At 37.1% G+C, this 20,717-nt stretch overlaps 1 protein-coding gene across 1 annotated transcript in view; it reads left to right on the forward strand.

Annotated features, from left to right (window-relative positions):
* The window catches only part of LOC107732977 (staphylococcal nuclease domain-containing protein 1-like), a 191,768-nt gene that overhangs the window by 66,342 nt on the left and 104,709 nt on the right, over positions 1 to 20,717 (forward strand). The window contains exon 16 of the mRNA XM_016544462.1: positions 6,349 to 6,458. Coding sequence (XP_016399948.1) covers positions 6,349 to 6,458 — 110 coding nt within the window. The remainder of the gene's footprint in view (positions 1 to 6,348; positions 6,459 to 20,717) is intronic.

Below are 20,717 nucleotides of genomic sequence, written 5' to 3' on the forward strand. Positions count from 1 at the left end.
CATAATTGTAATCGCGATTAGAAATTCGATTAATTGTGCAGCCCTAGTGGGGATCATTTTCCAGCCTGGCCAAATCACTTCACACCAACTGGAAAAAAACACACACACACACACACACACACACACACACACACTTCTCAGATGCAAACAATTTTCACTCAAAGCTCTAGTGCTGTCACATTGTTTTGGCAGTGATGATGGTAAAATCATTGATGTTAATGTCATGATGAAGAGTGACCCTGTCGTAAAGGAGCTGCAGTGACGCAGGGCATCGCTCTGTACGTCACATTACAGAACATATAGCTACACTGAAAGCATGTCATCTGTTTTTCGGGCGAGAGAGTGTCTTGTCTGAGTGCTACACTTTGTTGGTGATTCTCTTGAGGAAAAGTAATACGATATTTTTTGTATTACTAACATGCACTGTTCTCTCTCTGCTACGGCAGTTGAAGGCTTCTGAGTACTTTTACAGAGCGGCATCTTTTCTGGGTTTCTTTTGTTTTAGTGCCAAAGCTCCTGCTTTTACGCTCCGGCCTTGGCTTGCTTCAGTCATGCATCTATCTTTTCATAAATGGAGAAAGAGTTCAGAACTCCACCATTTCCACAGGCAGAAGTGAAACATATATGGAGAAGATATGAGTGTTTAATGTAAAAACATGTTTTTCCGGAAAGACTGGATAATTGTCTTGATTGGGACAATTGCATTTAGCAAATTTTAGTTTTGCTAACTTTTATCCCAGTGGTTTCAGAATGTTAATCTTGGACACTGGACAAGTTTGGATTTAATCTCAAATCATTACAGAACATATAGCTACACTGAAAGCATGTCATCATGTCATCGGGCGAGAGAGTGTCTTGTCTGAGTGCTGCACTTTGTTGGTGATTCTCTTGAGGAAAAGTAATACGATATTTTTTGTATTACTAACATGCACTGTTCTCTCTCTGCTAGGGCAGTTGAAGGCTTCTGAGTACTTTTACAGAGCGGCATATTTTCTGGGTTTCTTTTGTTTTAGTGCCAAAGCTCCTGCTTTTACGCTCCGGCCTTGGCTTGCTTCAGTCATGCATCTATCTTTTCATAAATGGAGAAAGAGTTCAGAACTCCACCATTTCCACAGGCAGAAGTGAAACATATATGGAGAAGATATGAGTGTTTAATGTAAAAACATGTTTTTCCGGAAAGACTGGATAATTGTCTTGATTGGGACAATTGCATTTAGCAAATTTTAGTTTTGCTAACTTTTATCCCAGTGGTTTCAGAATGTTAATCTTGGACACTGGACAAGTTTGGATTTAATCTCAAATTTCCACGCATTGGTGGTGGTTTGTGCTGGTGTACAACTGGCTGCTGCTGCTGCATAGCACCGGTCTGAGTTCTCTTCTCTGAGAACTTTTGGTTTTTGTCAGAAGTTCTATATATTTCTTTGTGCAAAACTTATTTTTAAGGTGGGTAAAAGTACTGCGTTTACTTTTTAAGGCCTATTCTCTCTCTCTCTCTCTCTCTCACACACACACACACACACACACACACACACACACATATATTATATACATATACATTTACTAGGGTATTCTGGGTGGTTAATAACTGGCTGAAGGTCCGTCCCCAAAGAAAGCCTCCCAAGTAAGAATATTCATATCCCATCAACCATCATAAATGGGCATTTCAAATAGATAAAAGTAACATTAGCCATAGCAGCAGTGAATGAAAATTTGAGCCATTCTCAGTGTGAATCTTTTCGGTGCAAAAAATCCCAGCAGTCAAAAGCCCCTCTGCAGACGCACACAGTCAGCTGCCTACTACTGTCAGGCCTTTATTAGGACTGCACTTGAAGTTATTAGACACAGTGTTCCTGTCTTCAGCTGTCCTCTTTTAAATCTCTTCTTGTCTTCTCTTGATTTTCCTTCTCTCCCTCCGTGGGAGCAGCCAGCAGCGTCCTCTGTAACATAATGTTCCAGATGTTCCACTCGCTGTGCGTGTGTGATTGATACAGGGAACAAGTTATGATATCATTTGATTTTTTTACTGTATATTAGATCAGGAGGGATTGTCAGAATATATCACGCTGACAAAACACTCATAACCTAGGTGTGTGTATTTGAGAGAGAGCCTGAAAAGAAAAGGTTTCATCTCAGAAAGTCATTGTCTTTTCTTTTGTAAAAGATGGAGCTGTCAGAATCGGGTCTTGTATGCAGAAACGCTGCAGCCATGTATCATTTGCAGCAGTTATTTTATGGATACACTAGCACCATTGGAGATTCTGTGTGTGTTATTGGTGATAGGATGTGTTTAACCATGTGCCTTTCAGACATTTTTATTAAACCTCTCCATCTTCAGGCACGGGCAGGAGAGTGATGGCCATTTGTGCTGTAAAGTGGACAGTTTGGAAGTGGATACATGCATATTCTGGAAAAACATGGTTTTATGTAGATTGCTGACTTACTAGCCTATCCATGACTGAATGCAGGCACACTGTAGAGCATAATAACCATTCACTTCTCACTTTCAAAGAAACAGCCTGATGTTTTGAGTGGACAAACACATGCAATAGTAATGGGTAGTTTGTAGGGTCATTTCAGTAGCTGATACTAATACCAGTGAAGTTTCATGATTCTTGGTAGCACAGCAAAAACCAGGATGCTTTTGGACAACCACTTCAAGTAAAATATGAACAAAGGAAATGGGAACCAATGGCATTTAGGTATTTTTCAATTAAAGTAAAAATAGCTTCCATTATTTTATGCAAGTAATTAAACAAGTCATTAAAAAAGATCTAAAACTTCATCAAAGAATCATGAAAAAATTTATCAGTTTATACAATAATGTTAAGCAGCACAACTGTTTTCAACATTGATAATAATATGAAATGTTTCTTGAGCAGCAAATCAGCATATTAGAATGATTTCTGAAGGATCATGTGACACTGAAGACTGGAGTAATGACTGCTGAAAATTCAGCTTTGCCATCACAGGAAATAAATAGCATTTTTAAATATTACAATTGAATAGTTATTTTAAATTGTAATATTTTACCGGTACTGTTTTTACTGTATTTATGATCAAATAAATGCAGCTTTGTTGAGCTTAAGAGACTTTTGATGTTTGAAAACATAAAAAAATAAAAATGAAAAAATCTAACCGTCCCCAGACTTTTGAATGCTAGTCACACTTAAGGCATAGCATTCTATATCTAAATGTTCTGTACTACTAATAAGAACTGTGATATTGGGAACCAAAAAGGGGAGAGAAGGCGAGCAAGTGTGTCGGTTCTCTCCCCGGGAACTCTGCTGCAGTCTCCTTACAGAAATCACTGAATATTTCGGCAGCTGTAATTGTGGCTGAGGAATACTGAGGTGCTTTCTGATCTTCTGCTCGTCTAAATATCTCAGCAGAAACACACTTTATCTCCTGCTAACTAGGGCTGTCAAAATGGCTAAAAAACTAAATTTGAATTTTGTACTTAAATATTATCAAAATTCAAATTATATTCGAATTTAAAATGCATAATTTCAGTTAGGGTGAAGAAAAGCTTTTGGCTTCTCTTCTGAGGCCACAAGAGGGCGCATTGAGCAAAATATTACTAATGCACGTTTATTCAAAGCATATGATAACATGACTATATGTGGAAAAAAGTGCATAATGTTTAAAATAATGTTTATAAACCAATTATAATTAAGTTGCTTAAAACAACTATAAATAAAACAGCATCATGTATGTATGCATAGTTTAATACAAAGGGTGGAAAGCCAATCACACAGAGTACATTTTTCATTTAAAAACATGAGACGCAGTGGGATGGGGAAAAAAACCAGCCATAAAGTCTCGATATATGTTTTTTTCAAAGTTAAACTTGCATTCATTTGACATGGCTTTTAAACATACGGCTCCTTTGTGCGAAATGTGAGTGCAACAGTGATAGATGCCCCTCTAGAAAATGCGCAAAATATGTGTTCTGTGTGAACGGCTTGGTTTCAGTTTTGATGTAAACAAGATCTTCTCCGTTGATGTTCTGTTTTTCTGCAATATTTTTAATGAACAACGTAGCAGCGCCGCATCTAGTGGCTTCAACTGGATAGGCTAACAAAAACATTATAATACAACGACACTTACATCGTCATCGCATCTCGTGCGCCACTGATAAGGCTGCCTCCTTAATGCACAACTAAAATTCGAATGCGGATTTTGATTTTAAATTTGATGAATATTCGAAATTCGAATGCTAACACTCTGGACTGCACTGGAGATAGAAGAGTGTCATATACAAGGACAGCTCTGTACTATAGGAGAATGCACCATTTCTATGGGTTGAGCATCTAAATTGCATTCTAATCCTTTTTGTTGAGTCCATAAGTAAACTATTACATTCCTTTTTGGTACATATATATTCTGACTTATTATTTGTATTTTTTTTTTTTTTGTAATTTTAAATCTTGTTTTTGTTTTAAATTTTTGTCTTCCCTACATATTGCTTTGTTTTGTATTATATACAAGGGAATTCTGGTGAACATGTTCTTTATTTACTTTTCTGTTTTATGTTAAAAATGTTTTTGCATTGACACATCCAGTCTAGGATCAAATTTCCCACTGTCGGAAATGATCGCAGTCAGATCCTGATCCTGGAGCAGGTTTACACACAGCCACAAATTACATGTATAAATATTTTTCCTTCCATCTTGTCAATGAAGTTCTTTGGTCTGAGTAAATATTTTCATCGCGTAGCACGTACCAAACAAAAAACCTTCCAAACGTTTTCTTGAAATGGACGTCTGTGCACGCCCTGTGACGTCTCTGAATCAACAAGGCTAACAATTGTTTGATCGTTCCTTTCTAATTGAGGAAGTCAGGGTTGAGCAGGTTTGAACTGCTGTGTTTTGTTCAGTATGCGTATTGAAGCCCTGTGCCCTGCTGTGAAACGCCATTTTTCAGGGGCACGGAAAGGAGGTGTTGACTGTTAGAAATCATTACGTCTGTTCAAGAGAAAATCACTTATACACACAGCTCCTTTCATTGAGAGCTGCTAGGAAACAGAAGAAGGAAAAAAAACAGTTTGAGACATTTTTATCATAACCTTGGAACTTTTTTACAAATAGGGTTTCAAATATTTCTCCTTCCAAGGCTGCAATTTCATCGGCTGTTCTCATTTTCTGAATGCTGTTTGATGAGTGGCTATAGCAGCCGCGCTGTAGATAATGTTTATACGCAGATCTGTATAAACTGATTCCTTTAACAAAGAGGTCAAGGCTTGATAGGCCGGTTTTATTGAAAGCAGATAAAGATGGTATTTGACTAAGAGCCTGTCAAGGTGCAATTTTTAAAGATGGCTCTGTGCTTTTGAGACCAGCATTCTGATCTGCTCACTTGAGACAGAGGCAGATTCGTTCCTAATAGTTTTTTCAGTCTTGTTTCTCATGCAGTGTCGCTCTTATGTGCTCTTCAACCAGTTTACAAACGTCTGTCTCCTAAAACACTCCTGTTATTGTCAGAAATTGTGTTCTGCCTTTGAGCAGATCGGATGCCCAGAACAATTTAAATGCTAATTTTGGGACTTTTTACTAACAATTACCAAATAATTGAGTTGTTTCAGTCTTTTTTTTCTTTCCTTTCTCAGAGCTGGGTAATGCCGATTGGCTACTTATTGTGTTTTTTTTTTTTCAGGGGGGTATGGGGGGGAATTTCTGTTATGATAACACGAGCATTGACCTTTTGTGTCTTGTATCTTTTGTATCAATATCTTAATATGCATTTTTGTGAATGCATTCTTTTTTATGGTTCATTCAGTGCAGAATTACATTATCAATTATATTGTTGTGTAAGGCTAATAAGCAAAGCCAAGGTCTGTTCTTCTGTGCTTGTGTTTGTGTTAATAATAGGATATGTCGATCATTTTGCAAAGAGCATTGTGAGACAATGGTCTGCAGTAGCCATTTTACAGATTTTTGCAATGTGTGACAACATTTTTTCCCTCTCCAATCAATGGAGCCATAAATTTAATTTACTGAAATTAAAGTAAAATGATTCAAATAAAATGATAGGCTGTTTTCACAAGCTTTTCTTTTAGATGTAAAAGGTATGATGTTTATCCACTTTTTATTTGTTTCACTATAACAATAGTTGGTCATAAACCGAAACATGTACTTTTTTATATTTATATAAAAAAATATATACTGTCTTATTGAAACAATGTAATACATTATGGAAGTATTTTTGAATGTTGCCCAAATAAGTTGTTGAATAATTAAACCAAGCAAAAAGGTGAGCCTTTAATGCGCTCACCAAAATGGATGTAACAGACGTGCACAGGGGATTTTTATTTTTTTTCAAAGCTCACCCTCACTATGTTTGTGTGTGCAGGTATCGAGTGTCCCCGAGGGTCTCGAAACATGCCAAGTGGGATGCAGGTGGCAGAGCCGTACAGTGAGGAAGCCACGATTTTCACCAAAGAGCTAGTTCTTCAGAGAGAGGTAAGGCCCCTTCAGATCTGCTCCTGTCATTTACAGCCTGTTTCTGTCGCTTTAGTCTTCACAAGCTGTTTCTAGACATTCCATTTCTGTAGTTGACATGGCAGTGCCTGCGATGTTTGGTCTCGCCGGTCATTTTGTGACAACTATCTGCCCATTTTTCTTCTTGATCTGTCTCTTTACTGCTGTCTTCACTTGAGATCCTCAAACACCCATTAGAAACCAGCTTGCCTATTTCGGTCTTATATTCAGAGAATGGCTATCTGGATGTTTCCGTTACTCTATGAATAATGGTCACAGAAATGTCCAAATTGAGGAACCGCAGATGTGATGGTTCAGACATTTTATGAGGAAATCACACGATTGCACACTATTCTTACCTTGTCCTCAGGATGCTTGATGCTGTGCGGGTGCCGTTTCCATTAATGCTGTGTGAATGAGGCTGGCAGTGCAGGCGGGCCTAATGAGAGGAGCTTTTTTAAGAGCCTAACTTTAACCTGCACTTTATAGAGAGACTGGACACAGGAACCTACTGAGAATTACAAAAGCACCAGGAAGCAGGGGAAATAAAAAAAAGTCCTAATGATCTCCATCGCCCACAGTGAAACAAAGCCTTGGCTGTTATGGGAAACAGACATTCTTGAGGAAAAGAGTGGGCCGTGATCCACTCAAAGTGTGAAGCGTAATTTGTGTCAGAGTACCAGTCCATCTTCATGGACAGTAGATACATACATTTATGTGCTTGCAGGTTTCCCATGCTCGTGATAAATTTAAGCTTTGTTTTCTACAGTGAATTTAATTTAATGCTCAGCTCAGAAATGTTCATTTAAAACGTTATAAATATTTCTAGCTTATATGGCTAATATATTTACAATTTTCATAAGACCGAAACATTTATATTCAAGGTTATATTAAAGTATTGAAGTGTTTTTTTTTTGGCATCACGAACAATTTCTACAGTGAATCCTAATAGTTTAGAATATAATATAATATTTAAAATATAATGTGTATAGAAAAATGTTCTTTTCATCACCTTTCAATGTTTTTGATAAAAGGTTTTTAAATTTCACACATTTTCTGCAGTGAATATAAATGTTTGTAAATTCTAATTTGTGGTGAATATATTTTCTGTTTTTCAAAAATATTTTAAGTTATATAATATAATTATTATCTATTCAAATATATAATATTAAAAAAAGAAAGATTTACAAAAATATCAAGTATTATCTGCTAATGCAAAATCTATGAAATGTATTGGCCAAATAGTGCAGGAAACATGTCAAGTATGATGCATTCAACAATATAAAACATAAAAATGTTCTCATCAAAATGTGAGTGCCAAATTTGATTATTCTTTGAAACAAACAAAAAGACAAACAAACAAAACAAAAACAAACAATAAAAGGATACTTCAACGAAATATTTGGATGCCAAGTGATAAAAGAATCAACTTTGTATCCAAATAACAAAACAGACTAACCTGCACAATATTTCAGGCTTTGTGTGAAGGAGTGCAAAGAACATCAGTGCTTTTGTTTTTCTTTAATTTTTTGTTTTTTTTGTCCCGCTCTCCATACATGCATCTGTGTGTGCCATGGAAGGCTGCTGTGTTTATATTGCCCACTTTAAGCTGCATCCTGAAAGTTGTTCCTCTCTCAATCTGGCTCTAATCTCTCATGATCAGCACATAATTAAACTGGCATGCGAGGCTGCATGTTTCTTCCACACACACCTCTCCTGCTTTTGAGGTTTCCACCAAGTGGAATTAAGACTGTAGGCTTTAGATTTCCTAAAGCACACATAGCAAGCTGCTACAGAAAGAACGAAAACATCTGCGAGTGTTTGTGCTTTGATATAGTTGATTCAATATAGAAATGAATCAAAATTTGTCCGTTTTAATCTTTTGAAGATGGCAAATGTGGACAAGAGGAGTATCCTGCTACCTGACCTAAGATCCCAACATGACCTGACAGACTTTGTAGGGCTGATAATGGTGTGACAATATGAATATCATACAACAGTGTCAGTGTGCTCGAGGTTATGCTGTTCTGTTTATGCCACAGAATATATATGTACATATATCTCATTAACTGAAGTGTTTTAATTATTTTGTTTGGTATGTAATGTGAAGCTGTTTTAAAACAAATACCACACTTATTGAATTGTAATGCATAATCTTACCCTTTGGTTTGCATCCATCCAGTTCCTTTATAAAAAGAGGAATTAAATTATATTTAATTCGGGCATAAGCATGAAATGGGCATTATCACATGATTATTCAAATATAATTTCCAGCAAAACAAACTGTATTTCTGCAGATCTATAGTCTGTTAATCTAAGTGTCCTCTACAGAATTGAATGTGTTTTATTGTAATAGTAACTGTTTTTACCACAAATGGGGAGATTGGGCGCTGTGAAAACTCCTTGGCCAATCAGAGGCTTAGGATGGTGCCGCATATGCAAAGTGTGTGTGAGTGTACTTGTGTGTGTGTGTGTGTGTGTAGATACACTTTTTCTTTTCTTTTTTAACTTGATGAGAGATAATAGATTTGTTTATTTCTTTCTCTTCCTGTCCATCTCTTGCTTTAGTGGAGTAGGGCAGAGGCGTTTGTGTGTGTGTGTGTGTGTGTGTGTGTGCATTCATGCAGTAAAGTGATGGGAAAGAGGCCTGTTGATGGCAGCACATGCTGAAACTCAAGCATGGCAGCTTGGAGAGAGAGAGCTGCTCGGACACAGTCATGACTCATCCTCATGCGTGCCACCCCAGCTGCCTCTCACAGATCGTCCAAACTTAACAAATGACCTTTTTGTTCAAAACTGCTCTGTCTTACACACATACACCCCCGTATCTCAGTCTGAGTGTGTCTCAGTGCATTTTGTCTCGCTCATACACATGGTCTGTGAGTTGGCTTACAATCTTTAGCACTTGAGTGATTTATGTCTGGTTATGTTATCATATGCATCTCTGTGTTATCCACTTGTTCAAACTTAATTTTCCCATTCTTATAAGAAAAAGTCATATTACCAGGCTGCACCAGCTGTGCTTAAAGGGGTCATAGGATGCTACATGCACTTTTACAAGTTGTTTGAACTTAAATGTGTGTTGGCAGTGTGTACACAACCACCCTATAAATGATAAAAATCCACCCAGTGTTTTTAAAAAAGAGGGGCGGGGTCAGCATAGCTCATTAACATTTAAAGGAAAATGCTTCAAAAACGGCTTGATCTGAAAAGAGCTGTTTTTGACAGGGTAAAAAAGGTGTTTTTTACACTACCATTGAGAAAGTTTAACCAAACTATGTTAAAAACTTTTCATTAAGACCCTAAAGGATCATATCAACTTGTGGAAAATGGGCATCCTATGACCCCTTTAAGATAAAACTTGATACAGTTGTGGTGTAAATGATCACTAAGACAGTATTGCTGTTTATTATTATAATTATATTATATTGTACTATATTCAGTTACCGTTGACTGGTTAAGTTTGAACCCTCAACAATAACAAGATAAACTAAAATGCACACTTTTATGCTACATCATATATAACTGCACTTTACAGAGAGCTTACAACCTTCTAGCTAAGTCTTGCTTTGCACCATTTAGTATGTCGGAAATTGAAGCGTGGCTCTTAATGTAAACTTTACATTCTAATTTAATTCAGCTTTAACAAATGGCTGGTGCAACTCTACACAAAAAATACTATAGAAGCTTTGATGTGGACCCTTTTGACTTATGCCTGTAAGCAACTGCATAGCAACACTCTGGCAACCACCCATACAGCCCACATCGTGTTGGCGAGTTTTGCACGGGCAAACAGCAACGTGGAGTTCTGCCAATTACATAAGCTGCACATCCCAATATCATTACTTAAGATTATCTCTATTTCCATCTCTACATCTTTCTCGCTTTCTCTAATTTGTTCTGTGTTGCTGATCAGTGTAGCCAACAATCTCTCTCTCTCGCTGAATAATTAATGGTGTGTTTGACAGGCAGGACACACTCTTGGGCGGCTGAGCTCCTCTGGGAGAGCTGCTATGGTAGAGTCACATTAGAGATTTCTCCTCACCACACACACATGCTCAAACTGTAGCTTGTCATAAACTCTGCCAGTGGCCTCTTGTTTCAACCGAATGTGGCCGTTCATACATATTTGAAGTACGGCAGTCATGGCATTTTCAGATTTGTGCTCTTTTTGTCCTGCTGTCGTGTTTATGCATTAATGTGCTGGAACTGAGTTCATAAGAATGAGATTTGTCTCTGTTCTTATAGATTTGGTTCCACATGATTCTCATATTTTCTCCAGCTGCTTTTCCAGCAAGGTCTGACAAAGTCATTTGTAAAGGCACATTATTTTTAGATTAATAAATGCAGCTTTTGATAGTGATTTCAGCCCTGTGCAAGATTTTAGGGTTTAGCCGGATTTTAAATGAGGTAAAAATTGAATCTGAAAGCAAATATTAAAAGGTCTCTGAACTCACTGATCTGATAACACAGTATCGTGTGTATTAGTAATGGTGAAGCGCTGCATTTGTAGCTGTTCTTCAACGATCGATCACAAGAGCTGAGTAACAATCCAGTCCTCCTGAGTATTTCTCCTTCTCTCTGTCTGTATCTTAAAGACCACCAATTGTGTTTCCCTGCAGCCTGGCTATGAGTGTAACCAGTTTGACATCAAGCATTTGATGTAGTCATTTCCATCTTAGCTCTTTCTGCACATTGAATGTTCTGTTGCTTTGTTTCAAAGTATTAGTTAAGCCAAAAGTGAAACTTTTGTCATTTACTCGCCCTCATGTCGTTTCAAACCCATTTGACTTACTTTCTCAAGAGAAACACTAAAGAATATGCTGTCAGCTGTGGTGACCAGAATTTCACCATTAAAAAAAATGCGATCCCAGAATTATGGGATGACATATTGAAGCCTGTAAATTGTACTTGTAAACTTGTAACTATACATTTTATATACTGTATAATGTTAATATACCAATCTACCTGAGCTACCAAACTCTGCTTTTTACTGTAAAATGTATACCCTAAAATAACCTTAGAAATAACCTTAAAGTATCTTAAAATAACCACCATAATAATACAAGTGGTTCACTGGGTCATACAAATGAAGACAAAACAGGATCCATCAGGATACCAGATTACAGTAAAATAATGCAATAAACATGAACTAAATAACAAAATGTAGCAGAACACTCTAATGTACATTAACAAAAATGAATAAGAAAATCATATTCCGTATAATTTTGTGTAATGTCACTGTAAAAAAAATTTTTTTATTACAACTGATTACTTAATTAAATTGGGTAGGTTGGTTAAATACCTTTCATGGATCTACAGTATAATTGCTTTTCCATACCCTAAAAATAGATTTATACGGTCAAGCTCCAGTTGGACAAAAATGCACCATGAAAATGCCATAAATGTAATTTGTGCGACTCACATCCTTTTAAGACAAAACAAAGGTTTTCTATAGTGCACCAGAATATTTTGTTTCTTTGAAACTCATATCAAGGATATCTGAAGCTGAATCAAGGGACGGTAGCAGAACAGAGTGGAGTTTATTGATGGTTTTTATCTTACTGTTTGTAGAAGTGAATATGTGGATCTCAGTGTGCTCTCTGCAGTTCAGGCTGATATCTGCTTCAATCTGTAGTGGTTTCTTCTGCTCTCTATCTTTCAGTTAAACTCCTTCCTCTTATTTTATTTGAGAGAAAGCTTTTATGAGCATCTATTCTGTGAATAACTCCGAATCTTTTTGTGTTTCCCTCCCTACATCTCTCTGTAACTCCATCTCAGTGCCACAGTCTGAGAGTTTTAGGCACATCTCTTCCCTGGTGTGAATGAACTCGCCATTTTTAAGTACCCATTTTGTTCATTTGTCCTTTGCTTCCTTTTCCCCTCCCTCCCTCTCTCACTTATTCATTTTCTTGCTTTTGTTTGTCTGTTCATGCATTGGCTCAGTGTTCACTGTACGAGAAGCTTGCAGGGTTTTTCAAGTCGCTAGTTTGTTGCTAAGTGACTGGATGGTGAGAGAGACTGAAAGGAAGAGATGTGTTGACTCTTGGCTCTCTGCTGAGTGAAAGCCTCTCTCTCTCTCTCTCTCTCTCTCTCTGACACCCTTGTGAGGGTGACATTTTGTCGTCTTTTGAATTGAGGACTCTAATAAAGAAGCTTAGAGTCTTGCTCACCATTTCTCACTTTTTCTTTGTGCTTAGCAGATTTTTTTTGTTCCTTCGTTTTTCTTTTTCTAACTATGTGATGTCCTCTTAATTTCATGTTTTTTTTTTTTAGTTTGTGGCAGTTTTGTATTAGTATTTATACAAATTTTGAATTAGCTTTCAGTTTTATATTTTCAGTTTTCATTTTAGGTTAACTTAGTGATTTATGTACTTTTGTCATTTTTATTATTTTTTTAAAGTATATTTCTATTTAGCTTTAATTTATTTGTTTTAGTAATTTTAGTACTATCTTTTATTTCTTTTTCGTTCAAGTTTGTTTTTCATCGAATATTTATATTTTTGTCCATTTCAGCTCTATTTATTTAGATTTTTAATAGTTTGTTTTACTTAATAACAGCGATCATTTTGAGAGTAGCAACATATATACATTGTTTAATTTCGTACGTATGTGCATTTATTTATTTACATGAAATGACATGGGGTAAAATAGTGTTTAACGGAGGACCACGAATTTACTAAAATATTAAATAATGTAGATGTCTATGGAAATACACAGAGATTAGACAGAGTTTTGCCCATATGGAGTCTGTGTGGGGAAAATGCAGATTCATGTTGTGTTTGGGATACTTGCTTTTTATCATACGATTGTATGATGAATAACATCTCTTCCCATGTACCTGCTTTTCTGAGCGTCATGATCTGGAAATGTGGTTTCATGGCAGTGCTCATGTGAGTGAGATGAGGTTAATGTTTCCTGCAGAGGGCACACAGACCTCGACTGAGCCTAAACTCAACGCAGTGTGCACACAATTAGCCTCCCAGCTATTTTTTCCCTGCTAAAATAGAAGCAAATTAAAATGCTGTCATTACCCCTTCCATGGAGGGAGCTGTGTCCTAAGGCTGCTGGCCGTGCAAATGAGACACTGGTGGCTTTCGCAGAGGCCCCTGTTGCAAAAGAAGCACTCACCGTTGTGTGTGTGTGCTGGATGTAGATGCAGAATGGCATAGAGCTCGATGAAGTGTGGTCCTCCGTCACGAGATCTCTAAGAAGTTGTTTTCCTGCCTTTGGATCAAAGTGGTTGTTCCTTTTCAGTGTAAATTGGCTGTACAATCTCTTGTACAAATTTATTTTATTTATTATGTTTTTTAAACAGACTTTGTACTTTAAAATTAACATCTTATTCAATCTGTTACTTGCTGTTTCTTTGTAATTAATTGTGAAATTTACTAGCAGTTTCTGATGGAAACATTTTTCTGCACCAATTATTGTCCATGTAGAATGTTTATCTTTGTTTTTATTTATTTTATTTAAATTGTAGTGCATAGTACTGTATTTGATCAATATTTGACCACAAAATGAGAGATTTAAAAAAATTTACATACTACCTATTCACTGTTCACTGCCATTATATAAACCAGCGTGTGATTTATTATTATTATTATTTTTTTCTTTTATATTTAGTTTAGTGGTTTGAAAAAGAAAGAATGGTATACAGTATTAGAACACCTGGGTGAGAAAAGAATGACTTTTCATTTTTTGATGAATTATTCCTTTAAGTGGCATTAAATTACCACATTAGCTATTGGCAAGATTTTAGAAATGATGTATTGCCAAAAACAGTAACCAAAACTTTGCCTAAAAAGCTTATTGGCTATCTGTTTACCATTGCTTATTAACTAGCATCCATAAATGCTATTTAAATATGTTGACTCTAAAGATTACTGTTAGTATAATTCATTGTTACAGTATTCATCAGCGTTCAGTGGATGTGTGTAGATCTGTCCTCTTTTCTTTAGCGTTTCCAGGTGCCAGCAGTCAAATCCCTCTGTGTCCTTCCAAACAGAGGAAATGCCCTTCCAAGAGAACCCCACTCCATATACTCGCATACACGCGCACACACCCTTTGTCTTATTTTATTAAAGAGGCCATGGGTACACAGTTCATTGTGATCTGTTTTTCATTGCTTCTCTTTCTTTACCCCAGTAATGTCACCATAACCTAAATATCATTTCCCCTTAAACTTCCTGTCTCCAGGCTCATTTCACCCAATAAGGGCTTTCTGTTTTATTTATATGGCAATTCATGCATTTCATACAAGTTTCCCATGATCTTGGGAAAACATGAAATTACCAGTTTTTATAGGCCTGGAAAAGTGATATACATTCAATAATATTGTAAAATAATATAAAAATGTTGCATTTCTATGGTGAATATGAATATTGCTTATTACATTACTATTAAAATGTCTGGGATTATTGATTGATCGATTGAAAGTCTCTTATGCTCACCAGGGCTTTTATTTGATCAAAAACAGAGTAAAAAACTGTAAAATTGTGAAATTATTACAATTACAATAACTAATATCATAAGTTACAATAACTAATAATAATTATTTCTGTGATTTCAAACCTTTTTTTTTTTTTAGCAGCCATTTCTCCAGTCTTCAGTGTCACACAATCCATCAGAAATTATTCTAATATGCTTATTTGGTAACACTTCTTATCAATGTTGAAAACAACTGTGCTGCTTGATGTTTTTGTGAAAGCTATGATTTCACGGTCATGTCACTTTGGATCAATTTCATGCATCTTTACTAAAAAGTATTTCTTTCAAAAAAAAAAAAAAAAAAATAGTACAAACCCAAACCTATAAACTTTTAGGGTGTGTTCTGTTATAAAATATTTCAAAGTTCATGTAATTGCATACTTAAATTTGTATTCATACGTCATACTGAGTTTTTGCAAACATTCAAACATGTCCATGAATCTCTGAAATGCTGTCTAGGTGGGCATCTTACTAGGTTTTGTAACACAGCCACTTTTGCCGTGACCCCTTACAGAGCTCCAGCTTTGAGCAACTTCCTGAAGTGAAGTGCTCTTGAGATGGAAAGAGATTTAGTTAGTCTACATTCACACCCCTGCCCTCGACCCGTGGCCCTGTAGCTAGTCATACGTGTTTGTGCACTTGTGTTTTACAAGGCTGCTAAACTGATTCAGTGCTGTAATCCAGGCGGCCATGTTGTGTGCCCGCTGTTCTCAGCTGCTTTATGACATGACTTTACTGAGTCGGGTCACACTCACACACACACACACACACACACACACACTCATAGCAGCTTTATTGTTCTCAGTCCTTCACTCCTCACTCCTCTCCGGCTTTTCCAAGACGGTCTTTAGCTCGAGCCTCAGATGGAGTGACAGAACAGAGTGATAATTGTCATAATTGCTGAGGGAATTAAACAGCACAGCCGCGTTGATGTAACACCCCTGACCATTTCTGTCCTCTCATCTCACTGTCTTGCTCTTTTCCAGTGGCTCGCATTCATGCAGTTCAAGCGTAATCTTTTAATCAATGATATTGAGCCGTGTTATTGTGGCTAGGAGTTTTATTCACCTCATTCAGTGGTTGAGTGTGAAAACCTGTTGTGATTCCTCCTCGTTGTAAGGAGAATTGAGATAGTATGCCTTTCTGAAAGGTGCCGTCGTGTGTGAAGGGGCCGTTATCCACTAGAGAGCTGTTGGGCTAATGCTTGTTTATATGTGTGTAAATGTGTTTGTGTGACGAACAGCCAAAGGTGGAAGTTTTTATAGGAGCTTCTAGTGCCGAATCGAGTGGTTCCCATGACAATCAGGTTGTTGGTTGCCATGGGAGCCTCATCCTGGTCTCTCCTTTGGCCCATTCACACTCGACAGCTGTCATCACACACACGCACACAGATTTCCTCAAGCCAACCTTCCTCTTCCCCTCCCATGTTTGATCAACACCATTGCATTCTCTCCTCATTTCAATCTGCATCTCCTCCTCTCCTTTGATCCCGTCTCCCATCCCTTTTCCTCTCCTTCATTCCGTCAGTCTCTTAATTCCCCATGTGTGCTCGCTCATGGGTATTCCAACTTTTCTAGCTAATTAGAGTGTGTACAGAAAGAAGCGAGTGTGTGTCGCGTTTCAGGTGTGTGTGAAGTTCTAGTCCCTGCTGTGGGGCCCCGGGGCCATTCTATCCTCAGGAATCAGCTCTGGGAGTGTTATCCTGCAGTAGCTTACTCCAGCACAATACCTGACCTCTTCTGGCAGACAGGACACCCCGACAGCCCAGAGGAGAGCGCCTAATCTTCCTCGCAACGTCAGCATTCCCCCACCCCACGCGGCTCGAAGAAGGGCAAGCAGGACAGAATCCTTCTATAGAGCTTCAAATCGGGTTGATTTTTCTCCTAATAGTGTAAAAAGAAAAGATTAATTTATCCATTTATTCAGGGTCAGAAATTCATTTTTGAGCCTCACGGCAAAAATACTATCTAAATTGTTAATGCCCTAGAAATTCAATCAAATGTACAGACTTTTTTTTTTTTATATATAATTTTTATTAAGCCTGTTATTTTATTTTTCTTTTCTTTTTTAATATTTGCGATTCTTTTCTTTTTTTTTTATTTAGATTTGTTTCATATATACATATCACAGTTGGTGTTTTTTTTTTATAATATTATGTTATATTATATATTATATTATATGTTAGATTGTTAGATTATATATTAATTATATTATATTGTATTTACATTTATTTACATGTGTATAGATGGATGGATATTGATATTTCTGTTGATATTATTATAGATATTGATATTTCTGTTATAGGTCTAAGTATGTTATAAAGTGAATTGATAATGATAAACCAATTTAATACTCTGTTAGATATATAATAGATTACACTATAATCAGAAATATTTTTGAATTCAGTAGAAACAAGTAGTTATTTGTATGATATTGAATTTGTTGATGTTGAAATTATATATTATTTTAACATCCGATATATTTCTGTTCTAGGTATACACATGTTGCAGAAAATGAACCGATGCTGAATATTATATTAGTTTACTTGAGATTTTGTTACATTATAATAGAATATACTCAATAATAGTTTTGAATTCAGCTGAAACATCCATAATACAAATATGATAGTAATGTAGTGTATACAGAATCGTGGCACATATTTTAAGGTAGTTAGCAATACACTCTGTGTAAGAGAATAGAGTTCTTTGGAGTGTGTTTGTAGTGAAGTGTCTGGGTCAATGTGGCTTTGTTAATGTAATGCAGCTGGTAAGTTTGTCACAGGCGATTGTTCAATTACTTTTGTCCTGTATAAGTGTATATCTAAGCCCGTAATGGTCTCATAGCTCTCCCTTTAGGCAGAACGAGAGCTGTGTGAAGTCACATTAACAAGAAGGCTGACCCAACATTACACGTTACTTTTTGATAACTGAAGCCATAAACTTCCAGCAGCACTATTGACTGATGGTGCAAAAGGCAAAGCTATCAAGGGTAATTAGCAAAAAAGAGATACCATATGGTCTAGATCATAACGGTTGTTAATCCAATCCAAATAGTTCTCTGTTCTGCTTGCGTGTGCGTTTGGATGAGTCTGTTAGTGCTGTAGCGTGCACGATAATAATACAAGTATTAATGGCAAAAGCATCTGCCTCTTAAAGTGCTCAACAAAGAACACCGGTTTCACACAAATGCGTTCGCGTTTTTGAAAGACTTCTCATCATTTGTGTTCCAGTCTGTGCCTATAAATGAGTTCTGCACAACTTGAAAAAATAAAATGGAAATAGCTGCAGCTATGCTGACATTTTTGCTCAATTACACTAATGAGAGCATTAGAAGCGTGTGCATTTGTGGCTCCGCCAGCCAGAACTCTGAAATGGAGCTTTTTCACGCCTGAGCAGGGAGGTTCAGAGAAAGCTGTCTTAACTGCAGAGTGCACACTGACAGCAAGATGCTCACTAGGTATAGCGTTTGGCCAGAAGAACGCAATTGCTTTGTTTCTTATTCTTTTTATTGGTTTTCTTGAATGCATTCCTGTGCCAGGAAGTGGCTGGAATTTGGCCGTCCTGTTCTTTTCCACCTCTTTAAAGTGATTTAGTTAGCTTCCTGTCCTTTGTGTTTGTCCCCACAGGTACATTTGCCTCTGTGGCTTTGTCTTTTCTGCACTTCTAACGGGCTGCTAATAGCTGTGTTTGTCATGATCTAGATGCGTTTGCGTGGCTCGTGCCAGTGGAATTGGGAGGTGAGCCATGTGCCGCAATGTGTATGGCAAGTCAAGTTTGTGTTCTTACAGAGTTTTGCTAACACCCTTGCCGTCTTAATATGGAAAATTGTTTTAGCATGACCCCTTTTTGGCGTAGTCTATGCATCAAATGCATCTTTTCCATTTCCCAGAATCTTCTAGGATGCTGGTTTAGATTTACGGCTGTATTAATCTACTCTATGTGTCCAGCACTCTTGGCATCATCGCTCGATTCTAGAAACGAAGCCGTCACTGCTCGCCGTGCTGTCACCTGAGCTGATTTAGCAGGTGCTAACCTCCATCAGCCAGGAAATGTCAGGCTGCCCTGGGCTGCATTTGTGCACCGCTTCCTTCAGGGAAATGCCTGCTGATTAGAGCATGTGCTTTTCAGAGCGTTCTGAAATATGACCTGCTTCGGAGGCATGGCTCGTGTCAGAGTGTCTACTGCTTTACCGCACTTTCCTTTAATTAGCATGTCGCAGGTGAATGTAAACAAGCTAGTACTGATGTTCATCCTAAGAGGCGCCCCCTTTTGGTAACATTTTTCTTTTTTTCTTTCCTCAAAGACTGGGTTTTAAATGATTTTCGCTTATTTTTATTGAAAGGTAGGTACTATGAGTTTTCTCCCTGAACTTTTAGAATCTGGTAATGCTGATGCAAGGATGCACCAGATATGTCTTCCATTTTCCCTGTAGGATTGCCGTAGGAAGTCCATTCTGAGAACTGTGAGCAAAGAGACTAACATAAACGTCTTGAGCAGACGTTATAGTGTCTGTCGATCACCAGAAGCAAAATTAGGTCTCTTGGCGGCCATCGTGGCAACACCCCAGGGAGCTTTTTTCTCTCTATCTAATTGGTATAAAGCACAGCTGCTATCCACTTGAGAGAGGAATGACCAAAATCTCAAACTGTTTGAATAACATCAAATCAACATTATATGAATTTCACTTGTATCTCAAAAAAAAAAAAAAAAACCCTGCAGGATGCAGCTAATCCATGTTCTGCCAAAAAGAAAACAGATTTTTTTTTAACCAAAAGGCAGGATGTCTTCTACAGCTTTTTTTGTTGTTGTGTGTGTACTTTTAGGGGGTACAACAGCTTGTCACTGGGGCATCTTTGTAACTTATTTACCTCTGAAAGGTTTATAGTATCATATTAAGGGTGCATATTATTACTCTAAGGGATTAATATGTATCTTTTATGGAGTAGCTATGGAGTACAAAGTAGGGGTGGGAATCTTTAGGAACTTCACGATCCGATCTGATTCCAAAACGATTCTTGATCTACATTTTTTCCTAATTCTTCTGCTGTGCAAATACATCTTTACAACTTTACATTTTAACCAAAATTGCAGTTTCTATGCTTTTTGTTTATAGTTGTAATCTCTGTATGTCAGTACTGCCATCTTAAAAATAGGGGTGTGAATCTTCACTTCCGATTATCAATTCCGATTATCATTATCAACTCAATATCACGATGCGTCACATTCTCAGTTCTCAATATTACTGCACATCAGTGCACATGGCTACATTTTCATATAAATTTTATATCATTTAATTTGTGCAAAATTTACTTTATTTTTTTATTATGTAAGCAGACTACTTTTTAAAACAATTACCTATTTAAAATAAGTGTTCTTTAAGTATCCGAAAGTTTACATAGGCTAGTTATGGGGTTTTCTTTTTTCCTCAGCATTATTGCCATTTGCACGGTGGCCGAGAGAGCTCAACGCGCTGCAAATTAAAAAAAACACATGCAAATAGAAAAAAACACCTGCAAATTAAGAAAACATCTTCATCAATTTGACAACACACGCGCTGCAAATGCTCACAACACAACCAAATAAAGAAACGCGCTGCAAAAACAGAAATGCGCTGCAAATACTCACAACACAAACAAAGAAACGCGCTGCAAATACAAAACAAACAAAAACAGAAATGTGCTGCACAGATCACATCGGAAATGTTTAAGGGAAGCACGTTTCTTTGTTTGTGTTGTGAGAATTTGCAGCGCAT

Source organism: Sinocyclocheilus rhinocerous, unplaced genomic scaffold (genome assembly GCF_001515625.1).
Source record: "Sinocyclocheilus rhinocerous isolate Xijiao unplaced genomic scaffold, SAMN03320098_v1.1 scaffold400, whole genome shotgun sequence".
In the NCBI taxonomy this organism is placed as follows: domain Eukaryota; kingdom Metazoa; phylum Chordata; class Actinopteri; order Cypriniformes; family Cyprinidae; genus Sinocyclocheilus; species Sinocyclocheilus rhinocerous.